The sequence below is a fragment of the Delphinapterus leucas genome, chromosome 19, assembly GCF_059928025.1.
Source record: "Delphinapterus leucas isolate spDelLeu-1000000601 "Yukka" chromosome 19, BTC_Dleu_Yukka2, whole genome shotgun sequence".
Classification (NCBI taxonomy): Eukaryota; Metazoa; Chordata; class Mammalia; order Artiodactyla; family Monodontidae; genus Delphinapterus; species Delphinapterus leucas.
The window spans coordinates 61,965,961-61,992,635 of NC_143147.1; the positions used below are offsets into that span (position 1 = coordinate 61,965,961).

General features: G+C 53.7%; 1 protein-coding gene across 4 annotated transcripts in view; it reads right to left on the bottom strand.

The window, feature by feature from the left end:
- Window positions 1-26,675, bottom strand: part of SEPTIN9 (septin 9) — a 165,974-nt gene that overhangs the window by 122,064 nt on the left and 17,235 nt on the right. Inside the window, exon 1 of one of the 4 annotated variants that reach the window (XM_089901630.1) lies at window positions 11,265-11,459. The exons of the other annotated variants lie outside the window; for them this stretch is intronic. Within the exon in view, the coding sequence (XP_089757756.1) occupies window positions 11,265-11,319 (55 nt within the window). The 5' untranslated portion in view covers window positions 11,320-11,459. Of the gene's footprint in view, window positions 1-11,264; window positions 11,460-26,675 lie in introns of those variants that run through there. 4 annotated transcript variants of the gene reach the window in all.

A 26,675-nucleotide genomic window follows, 5' to 3' on the forward strand; every position in this document is an offset into this window, starting at 1 on the left:
CTTTTCTGCGTCTCCTGTGCAGGCAACCACCAGCCCTCTTCCAGTCCCCTTCTCTGACCCATCTCAAGCCCTCTTGCCGTGCAGGCCCCTCTCCTGGGGCCCTCACTTGTCCATCCACATCCTCCTTCAGGACTGAGCCCTGGAGACACCCCTCTGTAGGCAGGCCCTGCTGCAGGTTGAACTGTGCTCCCCCAAAGATATGTTGGAACCCTACTGCCTGGAACCTGTGAACATGACCTTATTTGGAAATCAGGTCTTTGCAGATGTGATCAAGATAAGGGCACACCGAGTTAGGGTGGGGCCCTAAATCCAGTACCTGGTCTCTTTATAAGAGAAAGGAGCAGGTGATTTGGACCCAGAGACACATAGGGGAGAAGGCCATGTGGTGACAGAGGCAGAGACTATAGTGATGTGGCCCCGGGTCACGGAGCACCAGCAGCCCCCAGGAGCCAGGAAGAGGCATGGGAAGAATCCTCCCTCTGAGCCTCCAGAAGGAATCAACCCTGATTTCAGTTTTGTTTTGTTTTTTTTTGCGGTACACGGGCCTCTCACTGTTGTGGCCTCTCCCGTCGCGGAGCACAGGCTCCGGACGCACAGGCTCAGCGGCCACGGCTCACGGGCCCAGCTGCTCTGCGGCATGTGGGATCTTCCCGGACCGGGGCACGAACCCACGTCCCCTGCATCAGCAGGCGGACTCTCAACCACTGTGCCACCAGGGAAGCCCTGATTTCGGCTTTTTGAGTCCCTGGATTGTGGTCATTTGTTACGGCAGCCACAGTACTGATCCAGGGCCTGAGCAAGGGTGGCCCAGTTGGCACCGTGTCCCGCACCCCTCAACCCCTGCAGCCAAAGTCTTCATCTGTCATCTTGTCTCACTGGCAAGGTCAAGCGGCCATTCACCCCGACTTCCGGTCAGCTAGTATCCGTGGATTTTCCCACACCCCCAGTAAAGGCAGCCCAGCCGCTCACCGAGTACCTTGCTGTCAGGGGTCTCCCGCCATCCTGGTGCCCCTCATCCGGCTCACTCTGGGCAGCCCAGTGCCCTTCCCACACCCCGTCTCATCCTGGGGCCCCGGGGTAGGCCCGGAACCTGCATTTTAGCAGGTTTCCCGGGTGACTTCATCAGCCAGCTTGGGGGGCTCTGGACCAGGTGATCTTGGCCCAGGACCCCAGGACAAGGGCCGACCTGGAGTGTGGACCCTCCCGACCTTGAGAGACTCCCTGGGGCACAGGTGGGTCTCCTGAGCCCCCCAGAGCTGGGGTACGCAATGCCAGGACAAGCCCTCAACTGCACCAGACACTTCTGGCAAATCTCCGCTTCTGAGGGCTTCCCTGGTGGCGCAGTGGTTGGGAGTCCGCCTGCTGATGCAGGGGACGTGGGTTCGTGCCCTGGTCCGGGAAGATCCCGCATGCCGCGGAGCGGCTGGGCCCGTGAGCCGTGGCCGCTGAGCCTACGCGTCTGGAGCCTGTGCTCCGCAGCGGGAGAGGCCACAGCAGTGAGAGGCCCGCGTACCGCAAAAAAAAAAAAAAAAAAAAATCTCCGCTTCTGAACATCAACTGTCCCCACCCACCCCACTTTCTGTTCCTTTCAATGAACAGCAACAAAAAACATGATTTTGTGCCAAAGGTGGGGCTGAAGTTTCCCAGAGTCCAGTTTCCTGTCAGGCCTAGGTACAACCCGCAGGAGCGCTCCCTATATGTGTGTGTGTGTGTGTGTGTGTGTGTGTGTGTGTGTGAGTGCACGTGTGTGTGTGTGTGTATGTGTGTGTCCCCCTCCCCATGCAGCCTGGGGAAGGGTGGAGAAGCTCACGGAAATTCTTTCTGGTGTCAGGAAGATGGAAAAACGGAAAATGGGCACATACGTGTGTGCACACACACACGCACACACACACACACACACACACACACACACACACAGAGGGAAGGCCTTCCTTTCCTTTCACCTCGAAGGATCTCTGGGCTTGGGAAACAAGACCGGACGTCAGGAATTTGAAGATCTGTCTTGAGCATCCTGGCAACCTCCATCGGTCCTTCTAGGTGTGGAAGGCGTTTCTCCAGTTTCTGCTGCGTCTCCTGTTCCCACCCCACCCTGTTTCCTCCTCCGGGCTCCTTCCATCCCTGGGCCGCCTGCTCTGACCGTCACCCTTGCACTTGGCTGTGAACCATTTCCTCTGCACCACGCGCACGCGCACAGTGCTGGGGGGAGCAGAGAGGGAGGCTTTCTCTGCCGAGCGGAGGAAGGGGCTTCTCTTCCTGGTCCTGGGCCTTGTTCGGCCTCTGGCACAACTGCCACGGAGTTAGCAGCCAGCAGGCCCCTTCCCGTGGACCAGCTCTATCCCCCTCGCAGTGCCCCCGCACCTAGCCAACACTGGGACACCTGGTCCCAGCGCACTTCCTGTGCGCCAGCTCCAACCTGCACATCCCCTCCAGAAGTTTCTCAGCCACCCAGTAAACTGTTGCTAGAGATCAACTCCATCCACACCCTCCCGCAAGAACTTTTTTGCCACCAGCAGGCCGCAGGTGTCTGTGGCAGCCACAGACTCTCCAACAAGGCCTGAGCCCAAGGTGAAGCAAGGCGGGGATGACACCCCAAGCTCCTCATTTCTCCTCATGTACCTTCCCTCAGCCCCGGAGGGAGTAGCTGCTTCTTTTGTGTGTGCGGTAAAATGTCCATAACATAAAAGGTACCATTTTAACAATTTTCAGGTGTACATTCCAGTGGCATTAATACATTCATGTTGCTGTGCAACCATCACCACCATCCGTCTCCAGGACTTTGTCACCTTACCAACTGAAGCTCTGTCCCCATTAAACACTAACCCCCCGCCTCCCCATTCCCCCAGCCCCTGGTGACCACTGTCACATGCATCTGCTCTGGATCCTGCTCTCCGTTCTTTTGGGTATATAACTAGAAGGGGAATCGCTGGATCATGTGGTAATTCTACGTTTAATTTTCTGAGGAACCACCAAACTGTTTTCCATAGAGGCTGCAACATTCGACATTCCCACCAGCAGCACCCAAGGTTTCCAATTTTGCCACATTCTCCCCAACACGTGTTACTTTCTGGGTTTGTTTTTGTTTTTATGTAACAGCCATTCTAATGAGTGTGAGGTGGTATCTCATTGCAGTTTTGATTTGCGTTTCCCTAATGATTAGTGATGTCGAGCATCTTCCCATGTGCCTGTTGCATCTGTATGTCTTCTTTGGAGAAATGTCTGTTGAGGCTCTTTGTCACTTTTTTAATTGGGTTGTTTGGTTTTTTGTAATTGAGTTGTAGAAGTTTTTAATATATTCTGGACATGAATTCCTTATCAGATATATGATTTGCAAATATTTTCTCCCATTCTGTGGGTTGCCTTTGCATTCTGTTGATAGCCATCTTTGAGTCACAGAAGTTTTTAATTTTGATGAAGCTCAATTTACCTATTTTTTATTTTGTTACCTGTGCTTTTCAGTGTCTTATACAAGAAATCACTGCCAGGGACTTCCCTCGTGGCGCAGTGGTTAAGAATCCACCTGCCAATGCAGGGGACACGGGTTCGAGCCCTGGTCTGGGAAGATCCCACATGCCACGGAGCAGCTAAGCCCGTGCACCACAACTACTGACCCTGCGCTCTAGAGCCCGCAAGCCACAACTACTGAGCCCACGAGCCACAAATACTGAGCCTGCGTGCCACAACTACTGAAGCCCACGTGCCTAGAGCCCGCGCTCCACAACGAGAGAAGCCACCGCAATGGGAAGCCCCTGCACCGCAACGAAGAATAGCCCCCGCTTGCCACAACTAGAGAAAGCCCGTGTGCAGCAACAAAGACTCAACGCAGCCAAAAATAAATAATAAAGAAAGAAAGAAAAAGAAAAAAAGAAGTCACTGCCAAATGCAATGTTCCAAAGCTTTCCCCTACGATTTCTTCTAAAGTAGTTATTTCTCGTCTTTGCTGTTTCTATGTTCCTCAGAGTCCTCTTTCACCCTTGCAGTAAACACCTTTTACCAGTTAATAATCCGTTATACTTCACTTTGCTGTTCAAATTACTGGTGTGGTTTCTGTTTCCTGCCTGGGCCCCGACTGATACACCAAGTAAGTAGAAGGAAGGAAGTAATGAAGATAAGAGCAGAAATCAAGGAAATGGAAAATAGAAGCAAAATAAAGCCCAAAGTTGGTCCTTTAAAAAGATCTACAGATCAACAAACTCATAGCAAGACTGATAAGAGAGAGAGGAAAAGAAATGAAGAATATAAATTACCAATATTAGGAATGAAGGGTTATCCCTAAGATCCCATGGATATTAAAATGATACTAAATATTATGAACAACTTTATATGAATAAATTCAACAACTTACATGAAACAGACAAATTCCTTCAAAGTACAACTTACCGAAATTGATACAAGAGGAAGTAAAAAACTTGAATGGCTCTCTCTCTCTCTCTCTCTCTATATATATATATATATTTTGTGTGTGTGGTACGTGGGCCTCTCACTGTCGTGGCCTCTCCCGCTGCAGAGCACAGGCTCCGGACACGCAGGCTCAGCGGCCATGGCTCACGGGCCCAGCCGCTCCGCGGCACGTGGGATCTTCCCGGACCGGGGCACGAACCCGTGTCCCCTGCATCGGCAGGCGGACTCTCAACCACTGCGCCACCAGGGAAGCCCTCTCTCTATATATTAAATAAATGTATATTTAAATTATATTTACTATATTTAATTAAATATTTATTTAATACATTTTTTTTTTTTTGGCTGCACTGTGCAGCTTGAGGGATCTTAGCTCACCTACCAGGGATTGAACCTGGGCCCTCGGCAGTGAAAACACTGAGTCCTAAACACTGGACCTCCAGGGAATTCCCTAACACACGTTTTTTAAATTAATTTTGTAACTTAAAAAAACATTTTCCAAGAAGAAAACTCTAGGAAAAGATGGCTTCCTTGGTGACTTCTATCAAACATTTAAGGAAGGAAATAACACCAATCTTATGCAAACTTCTGCAGAAAACAGAGAGGAAGGAACACTTTGATCACCTTGAGGCCAAAATAACCCTGACCAAGACAACAGCAAAACAAACTAACAGAAAATACCACACAGTATCCCTCACGAGTCTACACACACACACACACACACACAATCCTTAACAAAAAACTAGGCAAATCACATCCAGCAATATATAAAAAGGAAGCTCAATAGATAAATTGAGTTTCCTGGACTTATTTCTTGGTGTAATATTCAACAGTCAATCATTGTGTGACTTCCCTGGCGGTCCAGGGGTTCAGACCCTGTGCTTCCACTGCAGGGGGCGCAGGTTCAATCACTGGTTGGGGAACTAGGATCCCTCATGCTGTGCGGCGCGGCCAAAAAAAAAAAAAAAGTCAATCATTGTAATTCACCTTATTAATAGAATAAAGAAGAAAAGTTACCATTTCAATAGATACAGAAAAAGTATTTACAAAAGTCAACACCCATTCTTATGAAAAACTCTGGAAAATTAGGGATAGAAGGGAATCTCCTCAGTTTGACAAAAGGCATATATGGAAAACCTATATTTAACATGATACTTTCTGGCACAAGGCAAGGATGTCCGTGTACCACTTCTATTCAACATTGTACTGGCAGTTCTAGCTTGTGAAATAAGGCATGAAAAATAAAGGCATCAAGATCAGAAAGAAAGAAGTCAAACTGCCTATTTTCAGACAACATGGTTGTTTACTTAGTAAATCATGAAACATCTACAAAACAAGTGCTAGACTAATAAATGAATTTGACAAGGTCATGGGATATAAGATTTATACACAAAAACCCACTGTATTTTTATATAACTTTTATATACTAGCAGCAAACAATTGAAAATGAAATTTAAAATATATATTCAATTTACAATAGCACCAAAAACAGTTAGAAATAAATTTAACTATTGACATGAAGATCTTTTCATTGAAAACTACAGAACAACATAATTCTGTAGAGATTAGAGAAATACAAAAAAAAAACTTAAAAAATGGAGACATACCATGTTGATAAGACTAGAAGACTCAGTGTTATTAAAATGCCAATTATCCCTAAATTGACCTATAGATTCAACGCAGTCTCAATCAAAATTCACATAGCATTTTTGTAGAAGTTGATACTCTACTTCTAAAATTTATAAGAAAATTCAAAGAACCAAGAATACCCAAAGCGATGTTTTGGATATATTAGGAGATCTTATTTCAAAGCGTATTATAAAGCCACATTAATCAAGTTAGTGTGGTACTGGCAAAAGAACAGACAAAATACTAATAAAACACAAGAGTCCCGAAATAGAAGCACATATACAAAATTAACTGATTTTCAACAACGGTGCCAAGGCAATTTAATGGGGTAAGAATGTCTTTTCAATAAATGGTTCTAGAACAACTGGATGTCCATACAGATAAAACAACAACAAAATGGACCTTACCCCCCACATCATACCATACAGAAAAATTAATTCAAAGTGGTTTCTAAACCCAACATAAAATCTCTAACTGTAAAACTTCTAGAAGAAATCATTGAAAATATCTTCGCCACTTGGGGGTAAGCGAAGCTTTCTTACAAAGAACACAAAAAGTGGTAACCACGAAGAAAGAACTTTGTTAAATTAAACTTAGTCAAAATTAAATTACAAACTTTTGCTCACCGAAAGCTATATCATTAAGAAAAGAGTAGGCAAGCCACAGACTGGGAAAAAATATTTGCAATTCATGTATCTAACAAAAGACCAGTATCCAGAAAGAATAAGTCAAACAACCCAATTTTAAAATGGGCAACAGGGGGCTTCCCTGGTGGTGCAGTGGTTAAGAATCCACCTGCCAATGCAGGGGACACAGGTTCAAGCCCTGGTCCGGGAGGCTCCCACATGCCTTTAGAGCAGCTAAGACCGTGCACCACAACTACTGAGCCTGCGCTTTAGAGCCCGCGAGCCACAGCTACTGAAGCCCGCACGCCTAGAGCCCGTGCTCCGCAACAAGAGAAGCCACCGCAGTGAGAAGCCCGCGCACGGCAACGAAGAGTAGCCCCCGCTCGCCGCAACTAGAGAAAGCCCACGTGCAGCAACGAAGACCCAAATCAGCCACAAACTAATTAATTATTTTTTTAAAGGAATAAGATTGTCAGAGCTGCAAGGGATTTTTAAAAAAATAAAATAAAATGGGCAACAGATTTGAAAAGACGTTTCACGAAGGAAAATATACGGAAAGCCAATAAGAACATGAAAATGTGCTCAACAGCATGGGTCATCGGACAAATGCAAGTCGAAGCCAGAATGAGATCGCCACACACCCACCAGAGTGACTACGTTGTGAAAGAGACGGCACCGAACGCTGGTGGGGATGCAGGGCACCCAGAATGCTCAGACGTTGCTGGTGGGAGTATCTGATACAGTCACTTGGAGAAAAGAGCTAGCATTTTCCTACAAATCTAAACAGACACCTATCCTCTGGCTCGACAATTCTACTCCCTGGTATCTACACAAGAGAAATGGAAGCGTATGTCCACAAAACCTTGTATAAGAATCTTTATTCAGGAGACCCCCAAAATGGAAACAGTCAGGGGCCCATGAACAGAAGGGCTAAAACAAAAAAACCCAGAGAAAGTTCATGCAATGAACACTACAGCAATCACGGAACAACTACTGCTACCTGTGGCAACATGGGTACATCTGAAAAATATATACGTAGTCAAACTGGCAAAATTCATTTATAGTAGAAAAAAATCAGAAATTTGGTTGCTCCCAGGGCAGTGGAGGCAGACACCGACCGGGAAAGGGCATGCGGGGGTGATCGTGATGTTCTACACTCTGATAGGAGCCGGGATACAGAGAGCGGTACCCTTAAGATCTGTGCGTTTCAGGGTACATACATCTTACCTCAAAGAAAGAAAAAGAACCATAAACAAATACTGGCCTCTGGTTAGTGAGAGGCAAGCTGAAGTGTTTACAGGGTAATGTGGACTGATGCCAGCAACTGATTTTGAAACGCATGCAAAAATACCACACGGAGTGCTGGTGGCTAGAGGGAGGGGAGTGTGAGGACGCAGAGAGCAGAATGTGCCCCGCAGAATCAAGGTGGTGGGCGTGGGAGTGTTCGCACCGTAATCTTTCCGGTGTGTTTGAAAGTTTTCATAGTAAACATCTGGGAAATTTTAAAAAAGACTGAGATATATCAACCAGAAATAGGGAAGAAAGAAGAGTGGCAGGAGACCCCTCCCTGAAGCCCAGAGCTCTCAAACCTCGCTTGCTTGGCCTGGTTTAGGACCACCCCGGGCGAGGTCTGCAGCGCTCCAGCCCCAGTGCCAGGGGAGGTGCCGTCCTCACCTACTTCCCGTGCTCCCCACCCGTCACTTCCGTCGCTGCAGCCGACACAGTGAGTGGAAATAACCCCTGGGCAGCCTCTTCCCACAGATTCAGCGAAAATGAAAACCCAGCAGGCGCTGGGCTCTTGAGGGCCTGCACCGCCACCTCCTGGAAGAAAGGCTTCCTTCACCTGAATTCCTGCCCCTTTTTGGGGTTCGGCTTCACTGCGGTTCCCTCGCTCCCTTCCAAGGCTGAGCCAGGCCCCAACTGCAGTAAATTCGCGGGTGAGATGCATGGAGGATGCACGTCTCCAGAACCCGGGCCCCTCTGTCCACACCTCCTCAGAGGGATGCAGGCTCCCCTTCCGCTCCCAGCTGCTCTCTACAAGCTGGGGGGTGGCGAGGGCTACGGGGCATTCCTGGAGGTACGCACCCCCCCCCAAACACACGTCACAGAGGCACAGCCCAAGACCACCCTCTCCAGGTGGTGAACAAGCCCCCAGCCCGCAATCACCCCCAGCCCCTTCCCTCTCTCTCGGACACGGCGACATCAGGATTAGGACACTCTAAAGACCCTTGAACTTGGAAAAACATTGAAAACAGTCATTCTAAAGCTACAGTTCTTTAGTTATTATCAGATAACAATATACCGACATCTCCCAGGGCGGGCATGGCTGAGGGCCCTGCATCCTTGGATGGAATACGCCACCTGGAGAAGGAACCTGGGCCCCGGGGGAGGGACAAGCCGGCCAGAGCTGAGCTGGGCGGATGGTGGGGGGCAAAGTCCAGACTGAGGGCTGCCCATTGTGGACGTCAGGGAAAACAGGGCCAGAGAAGGACGCGGGCCTGAGCAGAGCCATGGAAAGGGAGGCCTCGGGCCGTGCACTGAGCCCCTGTGCTGACAGTCACACCTGTACTGCCCTCACCAGATGCCCCGCAGGTGGGTGAGGTCTTGCTCTCTGAGTAGCAAGCAGGGCTCTTGGGGCTTTGACCAAAACGTCCCCTCTGTGGGGTGGGGTGTCCTGTCAGGGAAGCCCTTGAATCTCCTTTGTCCCCAAGCCCCACCCAGCCTTCTCCAGGTGAGCAGAAATGGTGCCAGGAAAGGCCAGAGGGAGAATCCAGGACAGGCTGCCCAAGGGCCAACTTCAAGATGCCCCAGAAACAGAAGCGGAGAAGCAGCATCTCAGGCCACTCCAGCAGGAGGGGAGGGTCGGTGCCCTGACCCATGAGCCACATCATGGTCACACGTCCCCAGAAGCACCTCTTCTCTGACACCCGAGCCCTGGGGGCTGCAGCCAGCAGAGCAGGCCAGGTGCCCAGGCTCCCTGGGCAGCTCCTTCCTGCTGCACCAGCTCTGGATGCGGGACAGGGCCAGGCTCTGTGCGGAGGGGCCACAGGCTCGAGGGAGCGCCAGAGCAGAGAGGAAGGCGCTCAGCACACACGGGCACTCTAACGGTGCGTGCGTCCTGAACTTCCCTGCACCTGCCTCCCTGGGTGGCAAGGGACACGGAGGGGACACAGTGGACCCCGGGGGAGCAGTGGAGGGTCTGAAGGAGAAGAGGCAGGAGGTAGGGAGAGCAGCTGGGAGGGCCAGTCTGGGCCAGAGGAGAGGGTTGGCCCCAGAGGCGAGAGAAGGGATGCAGAGGCCAGCGAGCGGAGGAGGCGCAAAGGGAGCCCCAGTGGGACCCGGGGCTGGGACAGAGCGGGAGGGGAGGAGCCGCAGCCCAAGGTCACAACAGGCTCAGCCCCCAGCCCTGCCTGCCTGGCCACCTCGCTTCTCCTGCCCCAGGAACCGGGCACCAGGCCAGAATCCCCGGGCCTTGGCTACTGCTCCATTATGGGAAGAGGCTCTGACTCACCCCAGCTCTGAGGGCCAGTGGGGTGCCCTGGAAAACATTCTGTACTTCCATGCCTCCCCCAGAGTCAGGGGCCCAGAGCTGGGGAGAAACCTGAGGCTCAGAGGGACCAGTGGGATGGGACGGTGTCCTCAGACACACTGGCCACTACCCCACATGGGGGCATGAGCAGGCATGTGTGACAGCCCTGCCAGAGAGTCAGGACCCAGGAGATACAAAGCGAGGAGGCCCGGAGTCATGCTTCCCCTGAGGCTGTCCGCTCCTCGGGTCACCTTCCCAGGACTCAGGCCACCCCACCCTCGGCCAAGCATGCACCAAACCACAGCCTCTGCGCTCAGAGGCCGCAAGCACTCCCTCCTAAAGATAGCAGCCCGCGGGGCAGGACTGCGCAGGGCTGGGCAAGGCTGGCCAACACGTCAGGGCGTCCAGCGGCCTCTTCAACCACCAGGGTCCACCCAGCAATCAGAGGTCCTCCCTCTCCAGCTGCATAGAGCGACGGTGATGGCCACCCCTCCAGGCCCCCGTGCTTCTCCTCCCTGCCTGCTACAGGCGAGTCTCAGCAGCCACGGGGCACTCAGGTCCTGCCACTTTCTCCACCCGGCACACTGAGGAGAGAAACGAACCCTCGCCAGGGCCTCCGAGGCCTGGCATGACCTGGCCCCGCCTATCTTGCTGGTCTCAGACTTGCCCCTCTCCTCCAACAGTGCAGTCCAGCCACTCGCACCTCCGTGATGTTCTAACCTCAGGGCCTTTGCACTTGCTGCTCCCTTTGCCTGAATGTCCTTCCTCTGGATCTTGACCTGTCAGGTCCTTCTGGACACGTAAGTTTCAGCTCAATGTCACCCCCTCAAGGAAGGTGTCCATTAATACACACCCACATACACACACACACACACACACACACACACACCTACCAACAATCACATCACATCACCTGTTCTTTGCTTCTTCATCTAAAGTCATCAATTGATGTGTTTATTGGTTAGCTGTCTGACATCCAGCTCAGACTGCCAGCCCCAAAGGAGCAGGGTGCTGGCTCCTCACTGTAGGTCAAGAACCCAGGAGACGTCTCGGCTGCACGTAGTACGACCTCAATAAATACTTGCCAGATAATTGGGACGACAGGTGTCTGGTGGTCCTGCGAACAGCCACCGGCAACATCAGGACCTGAGGTGAACGTAAAGCGGAGGACAGAGACAGAGGCCACTGACTGTTCACAATCGCTGGCAGGAGGGAGAATCGGGACCATGCAGAGGAACGGGCTCTGGGCGTGTGGGCTCCTGCCACGCAGAGCTGGGCGGCTCTTCACACCCACCTACCTGCTCCAGCAGACAGGCCCAGCCCCAAAGCATTTTCAACTTTTCATAGAAAAGTTTCTGAGCTGGTGCCTCTTTGCTAATTTCCAAGGGGTGTGTTGCTTTGTTTATTCAGCTTTGCTCAAGTCAGTTTCCTCATTTGCTAAAAAAAAAAAAAAAAAAAAAAACTTAACTACTGCACCACTTCCCTGGTGGCGCAGTGGTTAAGAATCCGCCTGCCAGTGCAGGGCACACGGGTTCGATCCCTGGTCCGGGAAGATCCCACGTGCCACGGAGCAACTAAGCCTGCGCGCCACAACTACTGAGCCCACGCACAGCAACTACCGAAGCACGCGCGCCTAGAGCCCGTGCTCCGCAACAAGAGAAGCCACCGCAATGAGAAGCCTGTGCACCACAACGAAGAGTAGCCCCCACTCGCAGCAACTAGAGAAAGCCGCGTGCAGCAACAAAGACCCAACGCAGCCAAAAATAAATAAATACATACATACATACATACCTTAAAAAGAAAACAGAAAGAAGAGGGAGGGAAGATGAGAAGATCTAAGGTAGGTCCCAAGCCCGCAGGCAGAGAGGGGTCTCCAGGAGCTGAAATCTGTGTTGCTATCTGTCCTGAGTTCATACGAGGCCTGGGGCCCAAAACAGTCTCCAAACATTAGCCTCTGGTTAAGAGGAAATCTCTCCAGTTTCTCCGTTGGGTCCCACCCCCACCCCGCGCCCAGCCCAATGGGAGCAGAATTGACATAAGCCGGTGAAGGCGGGACGGTGGTCCAGGGGACTTCGGGCAAGGCGGTTTAGGTGGTAGCTTCCGGACAGAGGTTTGTGCCCGGATGGGAAGGGAGACAATGGGGACGACCAACTCCGAGCAGGAGGCAGACGGAGTCTAGGATCGCAGAAGCAAAGAGGGAGAATGGAGCTGGAGGAGGCTTCCTGAGATGCAGCATGGGGACAGACCAACAGACACTGACACACAGACAGTCAGTCTCACACGCAGGCCGGGCACTGAAACCACTGAGAAGAGGAGGCCCACCTGAGAGTGGACCCCAGGAGACCCCAGGCTGGCCTCGTCGTCAGTCCAGAAGGACACAGGCCTGGGCTGCCCCGGGCAGAGCACATGTCCAGCCATGCCCAGGGCCGGAGCTGAGGCTCCCTGGCCAGCCTGAGGGGATGGTCAAGGCCAGCCCAACCCAGGATTTCCCCACTTCCTGCCACCTCACCCAGTGAAGCCAGCCTGGGTGTGAAAAAAAAAAAAAAAAAAAAATCAAGAGCCCAGGACGAAAACTTGGAGCCTAATCTCATACCATGTACAAAGTTAACTCAAAATGGATCAAAGGTCTAAATGCAAGAGCTAAAACTGTAAAACTCTTAGAAAGAAACACAGGGGGAAAGGCTTGTGGCGTTGGGTGCGACACTAAAAGCACAGGCACTAAAAGAAAAAGTAGATAAATTGAGCTTCATCAAAGTGCAAAACTTTTGTGCATCAAAGGAGACTCTCAACAGAATGAAAAGGAAACACACGGAATGGGAGAAAATATTTACAAATCATATGTCTGATGAGGAATTAATATCCAGAATATGTTTTAAAAAACTTCTACAACTCAATCACACACACACACAAAAAGCCAATTTAAAATCTGACAAAGGACTTGAATAGACATTTCTCCAAAGAAGACATACAGATGCCAACAGGCACATGGGAAGATGCTCAGCATCACTAATCATTAGAGAAATGCAAATCAGAACTGCAATGAGATACCACCTCACACTTATTAGAATGGCTGTTATGTATCTATTTAAAAAAATAACATGTGTTCAGGAGGATGTGGAGAAATTAGAACCCATGGGCACTGCTGGTGGGAATGTAAAATGGTATAGTTGCAGTGACAAGCAGTACGGTGGTTCCCCCCAAAATTAAACATAGAACTACCATACGGTCCAGCAATTCTGCTTCTGGGTATATACCCAAAATATTTGAAAGCAAGGACTCAAGCAAATACCTATACATACATGTTTACGGAAGCAATTTTCATAATAGCCAAAAGGTGGAAACAACCCAAATGTCTACCCATAGATCAACAGATAAACAAAATGTGGTCTATCACATAATGGAATATTATTCTGTCTTAAACAGGAGGGACTCTGACACCTGCTACAGCATGGAGGAACCATGAAGTCATGAAGTGAAATAAGTCAGTCACAAAAAAGACAAATTGGCATGATTCCACGTATATGAGGAAACTGGAATGGTCAAATTCATAGAGACAGAAAGCAGAAGGGTGTTTGCCAGGGTCAGGTCAGAGGGGGCAAAGAGGAGGTAGTGTTTAATGGAGTTTCACTTTGGGAAGATGAAAAAGTTCTGCAGATGGATGGATGGCTGCACAACCATGTGGACGTACTTAATGCCACTGAACTGTACACCTAAAAATTATAGAAAAGGTACATTTTATATCATATGATATCGCTTATATGTGGAATCTGAAAAAATAGGACAAATGAGCTTATTTACAAAACAGAAATAGAATCACAGATGTAGAAAACAAACTTACGGTTATGGGGGGGAGAAGGGAGGGGAGGGATAAATTGGGAGATTGGGATTGACATATACACGCTACTATACATAAAAGAGATAACTAATAAGGACCTACTGTAGAGCACAGGGGACTCTACTCGGTACCCTGTAATGGCCTATACGGGAAAAGAATCTAAAAAAGAGTGGATATGTGTATATATATAACTGATTCACTTTGCTGTTCACCTGAAACTAATACAACCTTGTAAGTCAACTATACTCCAATAAAAATTTTTTTAAAAAGGTACATTTTATGTTGTGTACATTTTACCACGATTTTTTAAAAAAAGAGTCCAGAGCCCCAGGCACCCCAGGTCCTTATAGTACAGAATGGCTGCAGTGACCACTCACACGTGGCTCGGGACAGTCCCAGTCTCACACTATGGTGTCATTGAAGGCGGTTCTTTAACGCATAACGATGTGATTGTCACGCCATTCCTCAGTAAGACTTTCCATAGAAATAAATCCTCTAATCAGGAAAAGTTTTGAACAGACCAATTTGGAGCTCAAAGAAAAAAAAAAATTACAAGGCACCAGGCGAAGGTGCCCTTATTGGGCAGGCTGACCCAGGTACCAAAGCCCTCCATCCTAGGTCCACTCTGTCCCCAGGGCCTGCCCCAGGCCTCACCCCCACCAGCAGGGAACACAAGGCAACTCCAGCAAGCAGGTGCCTGGAAGGGGGGTGGGCAGGCTTCTGCAGTTCTCCTCACCAGGGGTAGGGGACCCAATGGCCAGAGTGGGGGATGGCAAGTGACCTTGGGACATGGACCCGTCCTGTGCATCCAGGACGCATGGGGACTGGAGTGGGTTGAATGGTGCCCCGCCCCCCAAATTCACGTTCACCTGGAATCTGTGCATGTGGACCTATTTGGAAAAAGGGTCTTGCAGATGTCATTAGGATAAGGTTCTAGAATTTTGGTCATCCTGGATTATCCGAGTGGGCCCTAAGTCCAGGAACAAGTGTCCTTATAAGAGAGAAGCAGAGGGAGATTTGAGACACAGAAGAAGGCTGTGTGACAACAGAGGCAGAGACTGGAGAGAGGCATCCACCAGCCAAGGATGCCAAGCAGCGCCGGCTGCCGCCAGAAGCCAGGAGAGAGGCCTGGAAAGGATGCTCCCTCAGGGCCTCCTGAAGGAACCAAGCCTCGGACACCTTGAATTTGGCCTTCTGGCCTCCAGAGCTGGGGGAGGATCAACTGCTGTCCTTGTAAGCTCCCCAAGCGGTGGCACTTGGTTACAGCAGCCCCAGGAAACCAAGGCCCTCCTCAGTCAGAGGTGGAAGAGGCAGAGGGCCAGGAGGGCCTCGGGCCAAGCTTCTCATCTTGGAGACGAGGAGAGTGAAGCCCTGGCAGAGAGGGTCCAGGAAGCTGATGACCGCAGCAGCTGTCCAGGCCAAGAGTATGAAATGTCCGGGACCCAGAGGCAAGAGGGTGCAGCAGAGTGAGGACCGAGGCACTCCTCCCACGGCGGGGGCTGTCCAGCTCCCTGCCCTCCCCATGACCGTGACACAGGACCCCCCGCCCCCGAGCAGATCAGAGTGCCAGCTCTCTCCTCCCGGGTGCAGTGCAGCCCGGCCCTTCCAGGCCCCCGCGCCAACCTTCCTGACCGAGCGGAGAAACGTCCACATTCTCTGCAGACAGCTCACCGCGTGGCCCTTCCCACCCTCCCCGAGGCCTAGCTGGGCTACGTCACAGCCCCTCGGTGGAAAGTTCCCTTCCTGGAGAGTCTCCCTGCTGAAACACAAGCACTTGGAACGAGATAAAACTGCTTGATTTGTCAAAGCCACAAAGCCAGTCCAGAACAAGGAAAAGAGGCCGACCCTTGGCTGGAAGAAGCGGCCTGTGTCTCAGTGGCCAGTCACTGCTCCGTGACTCATCCCCGCCCGGCTGACGAGCCCTCCGGCATCTTCCCAGGGCAAGGCCGCAGCCTCGAGAGGGCTGGAGGCTGCCTGACTGCAGAAGAGGACCCAGGGCCCACGTCCCAAACCAAGTGGGAGCTAGGTGCTCGCGAGAGACGGAGGAGGGAGATCTGAGGTCTCCTGAGGCCGCCCGCACCTGCCCCAAGCCCCCTCCTCACCAGCCCCTCCTGGACAGCTGCTGGGCAGCGGCCAAGAGTCAGCCAGACACGCCTTAAATGCCAGCCCAGTGGGCCATGAGCAGTGACAGCTACTTCTGGAAACTGGCGGGTGGGGCGTCTGGCCAGACAGGCCCCCGTCCACACACACGCTCGGCATCGTGGCCCCCAGCCCCACATCCGCCCGGTGCGGACTGAGGCAGCCACAACTGTCTTACGTTGTCACAGAGGCACAGTGCCCTTGAGAAGCAGGCCCGCAGCCGGTGGGTTCCCCAGAACAGGCTCGGAAGCCCGCTGGCTGTGGGGATGCGGCCTCAAGGCCGTGCTGATCCAACTCCCTCCCTTTACAGGTTGGGAAACTGAGCCCAGGGCTGCAGAGACTTGCCCAGGGACTGCTTAAGCTCTGAGTTACAAATAAAGACCAAGGTCAAGGTCTAACCGGGTTTGAGAAACATGGGGAGACAGCTTGGGGACCTCTCTCTTCTGGAACCAGTTTCTAACCGAGCTTTGAAAGAAGTGTTTTTTCATGAAAATGCATCCAAATGAGGATTTCATAGAAAGTACCAATTTCTCCTCAGGTACATCCTGGGAGAAGGTCCCTACTTCACCCGTCGTCGTGCTGTCCTTGGCCGAGGGCGTGGTGCTCAACACTTATAAAGGCACAGAGCGGACTGTTTGTTCAGTTCATGAAAAGCTCCTCAAGTTCACTTAGCCCAGGAGGTTCCAAGACGTTGCCACCGCTTCTGATTCCCCCAAGGACCCCCTTCCAGCCTCCGTGCCCTGGCTCTCTGGTCTCCTGGTGGTCACCCAGCTGGGCCTTGGCTTGGTCATCTGTTAAATGAAGGCTGGGCCTGAGGCCCCTGGCAGCCAGACCAATGGAGTAACCATCTTCCCTGGTCCCACAGCCTGCAGCCCTTGCCAGCCGGAGAGCAAGGCACCCTGGCTAGCGCCCCGTCCACCCCAGCTGGTCCGCGTCACTGAGCTCAAACACACGTGGGATGCGGTTCCACCAGCCGTGCCTTCCGCCAGTCTCCATGGCTGCCCCACCTCCTGTGGTCAGTCGCGGTGCCCATTTGTGTGCCCTGCAGCACAGGCGTGCGCACGCACACACGCACCCCGCCGGCAGCTCCCCTGCCTGTGGCTGCCCCATCAGCCCTGACATCACACTGGGATCTGATCAGCCCCTGGAGCAGCAGGCAAGGGGCTATCTTCAGAGGAGACACTGACATGCGCCTTCCTTCCCTCTGGCCTCTTGGGGAGCCCCCCCTGCAACACATACAGTGGCAAACAACAGACCAAGCCAGTGGCACTTGGGGAGCGACATTCTTATCCTCACTTTGACCCAGGGGTCATCTTGGAGCACCTGAAGCCCAGAGGCTGATGCCCCAGGACGTCTCAGGCCTGCACAGTGTACCCCAGCACCTGGCTTGAGGGGTGTGCCGTAAGCAGCAGGCCCCATAATGAATGGGAATTATTCGCGATGATATCAGATGCTGACACAGGACACCGAGCCCAAGAAAGAGGGGCTTCTAACCGGGGTGACTTAGGAGGGGCGGCCTCTTTTCTCTCCACTGCTTGGTTCTTGCCCCGATGGGTCTGAGCCCGCTCCAAAGTGACCCACTTGGCCTCGGTCCCACACAGGGTGCGGGGGCAGATCCAGGGACCTGCAAGGTCCCTCCAGCCCGAGGGCCAGCCATCTGCCCTCACTCCTTGCCCCAACGTGACGTTCTGATGTTCTGATCAGTGATTCTGCCCCAGAATCTGAGCAGAGCCCACAGCTCCGATCTTTCCGTCCTAAATCAATCCCATCCAACCGCGTGCATGATCATTGCTACCCCCTCTCTGTCCACGGTGCCCAGGTGAGTACAGGACCCGAATGACACCAGCACCTCCAAGCGGGAGTCACCTTGGTCAACTCCCCCAAGCTTCCGGCAGAATACAATAAGCTCTCTGCGCTGTACGTGTGCATACGCGCACGCACGCGCACGCACACACACGCATTTGCACATCTTGTTTGGGCACCGGGAGCTCCCGGCCCTGTAATCAACTCCCGGGAAGGCACCGAAATGCTATTTCAGGGAGGAGACCAAGGCGGCCTTGAAGACGGGCTTTGGCTGGCAGCGAACAAACCAACCACACAGTGGACAAACCACAATCGGCATCCCGGTGCCGCCACCCCGGACCCCAGCGCCAGAAGCAGGTCCCCCCACCCTTTCCCAGACTTCGGCGCCCACAGTCTCAGCATTCACAGCCGTCTTAAGATGCAAAAGTGGCACATTGGGAAATGAAAGAGAAATAGTGAGGGGACGGAGAGCCGAGTTTAAATAAAAGCCCGACTTAGCGAAGCTTCACTTTTGGAACATTACGTCCCAGGACCTCAGAGCAGTCAAGAGGAAAAGAAATATGTCCACAAAAATGAGTCAAAGTGACCCTTGGGTGCTTATTTCCCGAAGCATAAAGAAAGTTGTGAGTTAAGGGGAAGGGGCAGCCGGGGGAGGAGGGCCACTTGCCTACCTGTGATCCGGTCTCTCTCCATCACTACGGATATATTTAGCAGCAGGCGGGAGTCCCGGCGTCCCCCTTTCCAGAGGCGTCCTCCCCTTTCTCACCCCGTCGCCCTCCCTCTTTCTGCCTCCTCTCCTCCTCCTCCAAAAACACTCTTTGTCTGGTCTAATTTCTTCAATCTGTTGCAATCACGAATGCATCCAAATTACCACATTTCCATGTGCTGATCATATGTTTGTGCTCCAAACTGAAGTAGCATTGTCTCTTGGAATCGGGAGGGGAAAGGCAGCGAAGGAGAGAAATAAAAGAAGAGGCGGGAGCAAGGGCCGGACGTGGGCCTTGAAAGGCTCCTGCGGTCCCCAGGGTCCTCCGGGCCGAGGACCGGCCGGCGGGGCTTTGTGCGGTGGCTCCAGAGGTGCAGCGTGCGGCGGCTTCCGGTGCCTTCTCTCCACCCCCTCCAGCCCCTCCGCCCGGGCTCGTCTCGCTGCTCCTTTTTAATATCCACTTGGAGAAGCTTAACTTAGCCTCTTGGAAACCAGCTCACAGAATCAAATTCCTGGAGACTTCCAGAGTCTTTCATTTCCCCCGGCCCGCGATGCTGCGATTTCCTTTGGTTGGAGCGTTTGAAAATCCTGGCTCCTGCCTGCCCGCCTTCCCTTCCCTCCACCTCTGCCGGCCCTTCACTCCCACTCTGACCCGGCCGGAAGGAGGGGCAGTCGCGCCCCAGGCAGGGGCCGAGGGAAGGTTCAGGAACACCTGCCGGGGTTGAGCCCGGAGAAGTCACCCCTGCAGACGCCCGGGTGTCCCGTCCGCCTGCGGAGACAGAGGCAGCTGGCCGTCCCACCCCAGCCGAGAGGGGAGCGCGGGATGGAGACTTCCTGGAAGAGTCCTACCACTCACTCATGAGTCAGTGAGTCTCCAGCTGTCCCCTGGGAGGGAGCGCAGCTCCTCGCCACTGATTTCCCCAGACTCAGCGCCTCTCTGGGAGAGGACACGGGGCCTGGCCGGGCTGGGGGCTCAGCACTGCTCCCTGCTATTCATCTGGGGTCCCGGGACTGCTCAGCTGGCAACTCGGGGGTGGAGGGGGACAGCACGTGGTCAGAGCGAGGGCTGGGGGGCACCCCCTCTGCCCTTTAAGCTTCATTCACCGCAAGGGTTCAGACTGGCAGCCCTCTACCCAAGACAAAGAAGCAGGTTTTGTATGCCTAACTGACCCTGTCTAAAGAAAATGTGTATTCGTGCCAATGTTGCAAACTGGCAAGTTCACCGAGAACTCCAGATTTTCCTCATCTCTCGGAAAAGTGAGGGCATATAGCCACACGGAATGAGCCTTCCTGCCTGGCCCAAGGGGCCGCCTTGAAGACTGCTACCCTCTTTAGATGAAACCGTGTTTTCTGGATTGCTGTGGTCCCCAAGGCCCCGTCACTCATTTTCGTTATCTGCCAGCCCCTCCTCCAGGTGACCTCTGAGTTTACAATCCTGCCCTACAGGGCCACATGAGCCACATGTCAACACAAGGGGGCCATGCACGCTTCTCTGCTGGATGTCACAAAGTCCCCGTCCCCTCCTGCCCAGGGCGGGACCCCAAATGCAGTCTCCTAGGTAGCAAGGGCATCTTCTTGGGGGTTGGGGGGTGACACCTTCTGGGAGACACCAAATAGCAACACCCCACCCCCAGCAGACTCTGCAGGACAGCTCCAAAGGTGGCTGCCTGCACAGTGACGGAAGGTGGGCACTGTGGTAGGCTGAACAGTGGCCCCAAAGATCTCACACCCTAATCCCTGGATCCTGTAAACGGGGCCTTATTTGGAGAAAAAGTCATTGCAGGTGGGATTAAGTGAAGGATCTTGAGATGGGAGATTATCCTGAATCAGGGGGTTGGGAGGGTCCTAAATGCCGTCACGTGTACTCACATAGAGGGGGGCAGAGGGAGATCTGACACAGAGAGAGAGAAGGGGATGTACAGACGGATCAGAGAGAGATGTGAAGAGGCTGGCCTTGAAGAGTGGAGTGATGCGGCCACAAGCCCAGGAAGCCTGGCAGCCCGCAGAAGCTGGAGCAGGCAGGGAACAGCTTCTCCCCTAGAGCTCCCCAGGAGCCCGGCCCTGCCGAGACTTGGATTTCAGACTTCTGGCCCCCAGAACTGTGAGAGAATAAATTTCTGTTGACTTAAGCCCCCAAGTTTGTGGTAATTTGTTACATCAGCCACAGGACACTCAAACAGACACCCCAGACAGACTTAAGAGCCAGGGCTCCCTGAACGATGTTTTCGGGTGATTATATTTCATTCTAACACGTTACATTAAGCCAACCACCAACAGTTAAGTTAGAACAATGGGAAACAATGGGAATCTTGGAGGTTTTTTGATTTGTTTGTTTAATCTCCTTTCTGATTTTGAAAAACATATTCCTTATTGTTTTTCTCTGATTATAAACGTACTATACGTTCATTGTATTAGATTTAGCAACTACAGAAAACGTATGAAAAAAGAAACCCCTTTAATGCCACAGGGCACTCTTCGACACCAATTCCCGCTGCGGTGAGCAGGCCCAGGAAGGCCCCGCGGAGCGGCAGACCGGGCCAGCTGGGGGGCGGCTGGACCAGGACGAGGAGCCCAGCCGTGGCCTCAGCCAGCCTGACCGCCTGCTTCAGGTGCCGGCTGCACACGCTGTGCGTTTTGTTGCTGCGGCTGGCACAGCTTGACCCTCGGTTTTTCTCCGGCATAGTCTGGCTCAGCGTCCTTCCCCCAACCATGCCTAAAACTCCAAACATTCTGGCCCAAGCGGGGGATAATTTGAAACCGAAAACCTGGCAGCACCGATTGGCTCCGATGGGGCCGTGTTAGTCATGAGCCGCGAAGAGGCCAGGCCCACAGGTGGGGTGAGGCCAGGCAGTGGGAGAAGGGGGCGGCCGACCCCCACTGCTCACTGAGTCCTGGCCTCAGCACCGGCCACTCAGGGGGCAACTGGTCAGAAGGTCAGGGCTCCCCACGTGGCTTCTCCTTCTAGCAGAACAAGACAGGGCTGTGTGGTTATGAAAGACTTTGTCCTGGTCTTTGATTTCAACAAGCATATTAGCATAGAAAACCCGTGAGCAGCCCCAGTGAGGGCGCTGGCTTTTGAACTCAGCACATCCCCACATTGACCAACGCCTTATGCCCTGGGGAGGCAGGACCCGCTCCCCGGGCCACAGTTCTGGGAACTCTGCTCGTGCCAGCCAGCAAGCCGCAGCTCCCAGCCACCGGAACCTGCCCACGTCCTGGGATGGGTACTGTTGCCCAGCAGCCCCTTCCAGACAGTTCTAAAGGCAGTATCTCTACCCTTGACCCCCACAGACCTGTACCTGTGATCTGCATACTCCCAGCCACCTTCTTTTTGATGTCACCATCACCAGCGAGGAGCCCAGTGCGGGGTAAGGAGGAAGAGTGAGGCCTGTTCTATCTTTAAAGACACTGCTATGCCCCTTTCCACGAAGTTCGTGTGCGCGTCCCAGCGCCTGGCTGGGACGGGACCCAGAAGAGGCAATCCCAGTGACCCCTGAACTCCCACCACAAGCCAGGAGGCCTGAGCTGGCCCAGCCATGCGGAAAGGGGGCAAGCGCTCCAGGTGAATCTGACACAGGCAGCAGGGGCCTCAGGAAGGGGTTGACAAGAGGGGCACAGCCTTGTTCCTGGGGTACATTCTGGGGAGGGGCCTGTGAGGAGGCGGGGGAAGAGGCATTCGGCTGAAAGGACACTTTCTGAGGCTCTGAGCTCAGAATCTCTGCCACCTCTCCCCTCCCCCTCCCCTCATTCAGATACTTGCGAATCCTCCATAATTAGCTCCAAGCTATAGGGGATGCCCACCTCTCACTTAAAAAAAAAGACTTTTCCGTTCATTTCCTTCTCATCCCCAGACTCAACCACACAGTTTGCTTCCCTGAGTTAAAAATAAAGAAGCTCCATCCCCCAGACCCCCTCTCACTGACCCTCCTGCAGTCACTGCTACTGTACCTGCCAGCAAGGCGGGCAGCCGGCCGAGACCCTCCAGGGCCGGCCCCAGTCTGGCCGCCAGCAGCCTTCCAGAGCAAGACGAATTCCGGGCCCGGGGCCTGCTGCATTCCTCTCCGGAATCTTCTCTCCACTTTTTATTGCGCCTCAAGTTTCGGCTGTTCCTGAATAAATACGACCCAGCTACTCTGTGCCCTGGGGACTGCTGCAGGGTCTACTGGTGCAAACAGCCTGGACCGGCCTGCTGCTCTGGGAGCTCTTCCAGGCCAGTGTGGAAGGAAATCTAGACAATGGAGAGAGGCGGCCCAGACAGGGCCAAATTCCACCACTAACGGCCCTCATGCTCAGCCATCAATCCTTGGCTGCAGCCCCGCCGGAGCTGGGGGCTGCCGCTTTATTCCTAAAGGCCCCCAGCTGCCCGTACAGAGCAAGGAGGGTCCAGGGCCGTGGAGACCAGGGTCCTTGACAGAGTCTGCCCCAAGGCCCCTGTGTTTAAACGCTCCAGAATACACGAAAACTCCCCGAAGAGCTGGTGTCTTTCACTTCCCACTGGGATCCCAACATTCTGTCTGCTCAGCGGCACCCAGTAAAGGCTCTCTGGATGAACAATGAATCTGAAGATCCAGTGTGTAGGCTAATCCAGACCAGTCCTGCCCAGCAGAACTTTCTGCGTTGATGTAAATGCCGTGGACCTGCCGTGTTCAATATGGCAGCCATGTGTGGCTGCTGAGAGCCTACCGTGGGGCCACTGCTATGGAGGAACTGCGTTTGTAATTTGTATTAAATAAATAATTTAAATGTAAATAGCCACTGTGCCTACTGGCTGCCTCTTCTCCTCGTCCTCCCTGGAGACATGGAATTCTCCATAAATTTCTTCCCCAGAAGGCAAAGAGAAAGTCTCCTTGTCAACCAAGGCAAAAGAAGGCTGGTATTTTTATTTTAAACTTGTTTTTTTGGCCAATCCCCCCCAGCTTCTCCTATCAAGTTCAATTCAACAATGTTTACTGGCTGCCTGCCGTGTGCCATAAGAGCACGGGGTGGGGAGGATAGAGGAATCCCCGCCACCCACCTGCTAACGGGATTGACAGGCTGGGTCAAATCACCCTGGAAAGAGAATGGCTTCCAGAGCTGTGACCCCTCCGAGCAGGGAGGGGAGAGCAGGGGTGAGAGGCTAGACAGGGGAGGGAAGCCTCACGCTGGGTTTACCGTTTATCCTATGAGGAGAAGGGAAGCAAGGGTTCTTTTGGTCAGAGGACAACCAGGTCTGTTTTAAAGAATCCCGTGGGTGGAGGCTATCACCCAGGCCCAGGCACACAGGCGGGACTGAGTAAAGCCCCCCAAACACCAACTGGACAGGAAGGAGGAGCCTCTGTTGGGGAGAAAGGGGGTGGGGGGTGAGGGGAGACACAGAGGCCTGACTGAGACACAGCCAAGATCACGGGTGGCCCGTCCAAGGGCCACCTGGGGGGATGGTGAGTCGACAAGACCTTGGCCACCTGTTGACCTGGGGGGGCTGGGGTGGGGCAGAGGTCAAGGACGACACTGAGACTTGTCACTTGAGTGCCTGGGTGGATGGCGAGGCTGAAACGTGAGGGAAGTGGAGGAGGCGGGGGTGCCAGTGGGAGGGGGGAGTAACAGCTGGGGATGCCTGCGGGGGCCCGGGTGTCAGGTGCACAGCGGCCAAAACTCTGGCGGCCTCTTCCTGGACCAGCTCCTCCACAAAGGACACTCCCTTCCCTCCCTCAGTGACAGAGCGAGCGGCTCTTCTGTGCTGCCCTGGAGAAAGGGTGGGCAACGAGCTGGAGGGGCCCTACCCCTCCTCCGGCGCCTACTGTCCACGGGGGACGACCATGAGTACAGCTGAGTGACAGCGCACTGGGGTGGGGCCCTAGCCGGGCCTGAAGCAGGGCCCCTCCCTAAGGAAGGGGTGTGTGAGCCGGGACCCAAGGCGGGGGTGGGGAAGGGGGACACGGGGACACCCGCCAGGGCCTCACGTTGGGCACCCCCCGTAAGGGCAGGGACACAGCCCAGACACCGTACTAGGGAGCTCCTTGTGTGGGTGGGGTGTCGATCACAGAGGGAAGGGGCCCTAGCTTCCTGCGGCTACTGTAACAAATCACCACAAACAGGGGGGCTTAAAATAACAAGAAATCGATTTTCTCACAGCTCTAGAGGCAGAAGTCCAAAATCAAGGTGTCAGCAGGACCGTGGTCCCTCCAGAGGCTCTGGGGAAAACCCCTCCTTGCCTCTCTGGCTTCTGGCGGCCCCAGGCAGCCCGTGGCATGTGGCTGCAAAACTCCCAGCTCTGCCTCTGCCCTCACGTGGCCTCCTCTGTGTCTCTCTTCTTATAAGGACCCCAGCCACTGAATTTAGGGCCACCCTAACCCAGTATGACCTCATCTCCAGGCCTTCAACTAACCTGTAAAAGCCCTATGCCCAGCTAAGGTCACTTTCTGAGGTTCTGAGCAAATATGAATTGGTGGCAGGGGTGCGGTTCGGCACTGTTGAACCCACCACTCAAGGGATGAGGGTGGGGCTGGGGCCCTGGCCACCACCCCCCAGAGGTACTTGAAGGATGTAAAGCAGGACCCGGCCACACACCAGATGTCAGGGCAGAAGGAGAAGACCCCAGGGATCCCAGCCAGGGGACAGACGGGCTGGGCTGGGCAGGGCAGCAAGGAGGTGAGGAAGCAGATGCGGGGAAAATGCCATGGGTGCCGTGGGAACCAGGGCAAAGGTCGCCCAGCAGCGCCCGGGGTGGCTGCTCATAGCACGGAAAGGGGGTGAGGGTGGGTGAGCAAAGAGGAAGGCCACTTGGGAGGGCCCAGGGCAAGCGTCCCAGAGCCCAGGCAGTCTGCCCAGGGGAACACACACAGGCCCCAGACCCATGACAGTGGGTCCAGCAGTGTCTGTAAGAGAGGAAAGCTTCCATGGGCCTCCAGCAACAGGCCGAGGGGGCGAAAACTCTGCCCCCCTGCACAGAGGAATCCCCGCCTGCCCAAGGTCAGAGCAAATGAACTAAGATACACGGAGCTGCGTGGATACATCTCAGTCGTCCCGTCTCGTGAAAAAGCAAAGGGCAGCAGCTGACTCCCCTCGGACACATGATGCGATGCTGCTGGGGTCAGGAGCAGACGGCGTGTCGTCTGCAGACACACAGCACGCGGTACAGACACACCCAGCAGCGAGCAGTTCTAAATTCAGACGGCTGCTCACCTCGGCCGGAACAGGGTCACCCAGGCTCTTGGGCTGCACCTGTAACACCTTATTTCTTAAGCGGGATGGTGGGTGTACAGGTATCTTACTATATTCTTCACCTATTTTTATATGTCTGACAATTCTATTTCTGGGGGGAAAAAAAAAAAAAAGGCCAGAGTGAGCTGGTCAAAGGGTGACCGTGGGTGTAGTCTGAGCTGACGGACTGTGGCTCACGGCGGAAACGGCCATCTCTGGCCCAGTCCCAAACCCAGCCTCGTGAAAATCTGAAATAAAGGAGGAAACACCACGACGAGGGCCCTTGGCCTTCTGGGGAGGAGACGGGGTGCAGGGTCCAGACACGGGACAGAGGTGTCACTGGGAGGAGGGGAGGGGACGACAGCTCCGAATGGGGGCATTCTGTGAGGTCAGAGGGACTGGGGGTCCAGGAAAGAAGCCTGCCTGGACCAAGGTCTTGGCCACAGGGAGGCAGGGGTTGGAAAAGGGAGGCAGGAAGAGGAGGAGGGGTGTCTGGGCCGGAGCCCGCAGAGGCCCCCAGAGAGTGAGTTTCGTGTGTCAGCAGGCGGTCCCATGCGAAACCCAGATCACAGCTTTGAGCTTGGGCAAATTATGCCTTAGGCTTCCAAGCAGAGCCATGATCATGGCTGCCAAGTGCTGATGGCACAGAACTGGCCTCTCTGAGCACAGGGAAGTAATGCCCAGAGGGAGGCTGTGTTCTTGCAGCCCCGGGCGCCGGCCTCCTGAGACCTCATTCCTGGAGCGCAGGCATCTCCCCCAGCCCATCAAGCCGAGGGGCCCGGAGACGCAGCCCATCGGCTGAAAGGGAGGGACATGGAGAGGCAAACAGCGGCA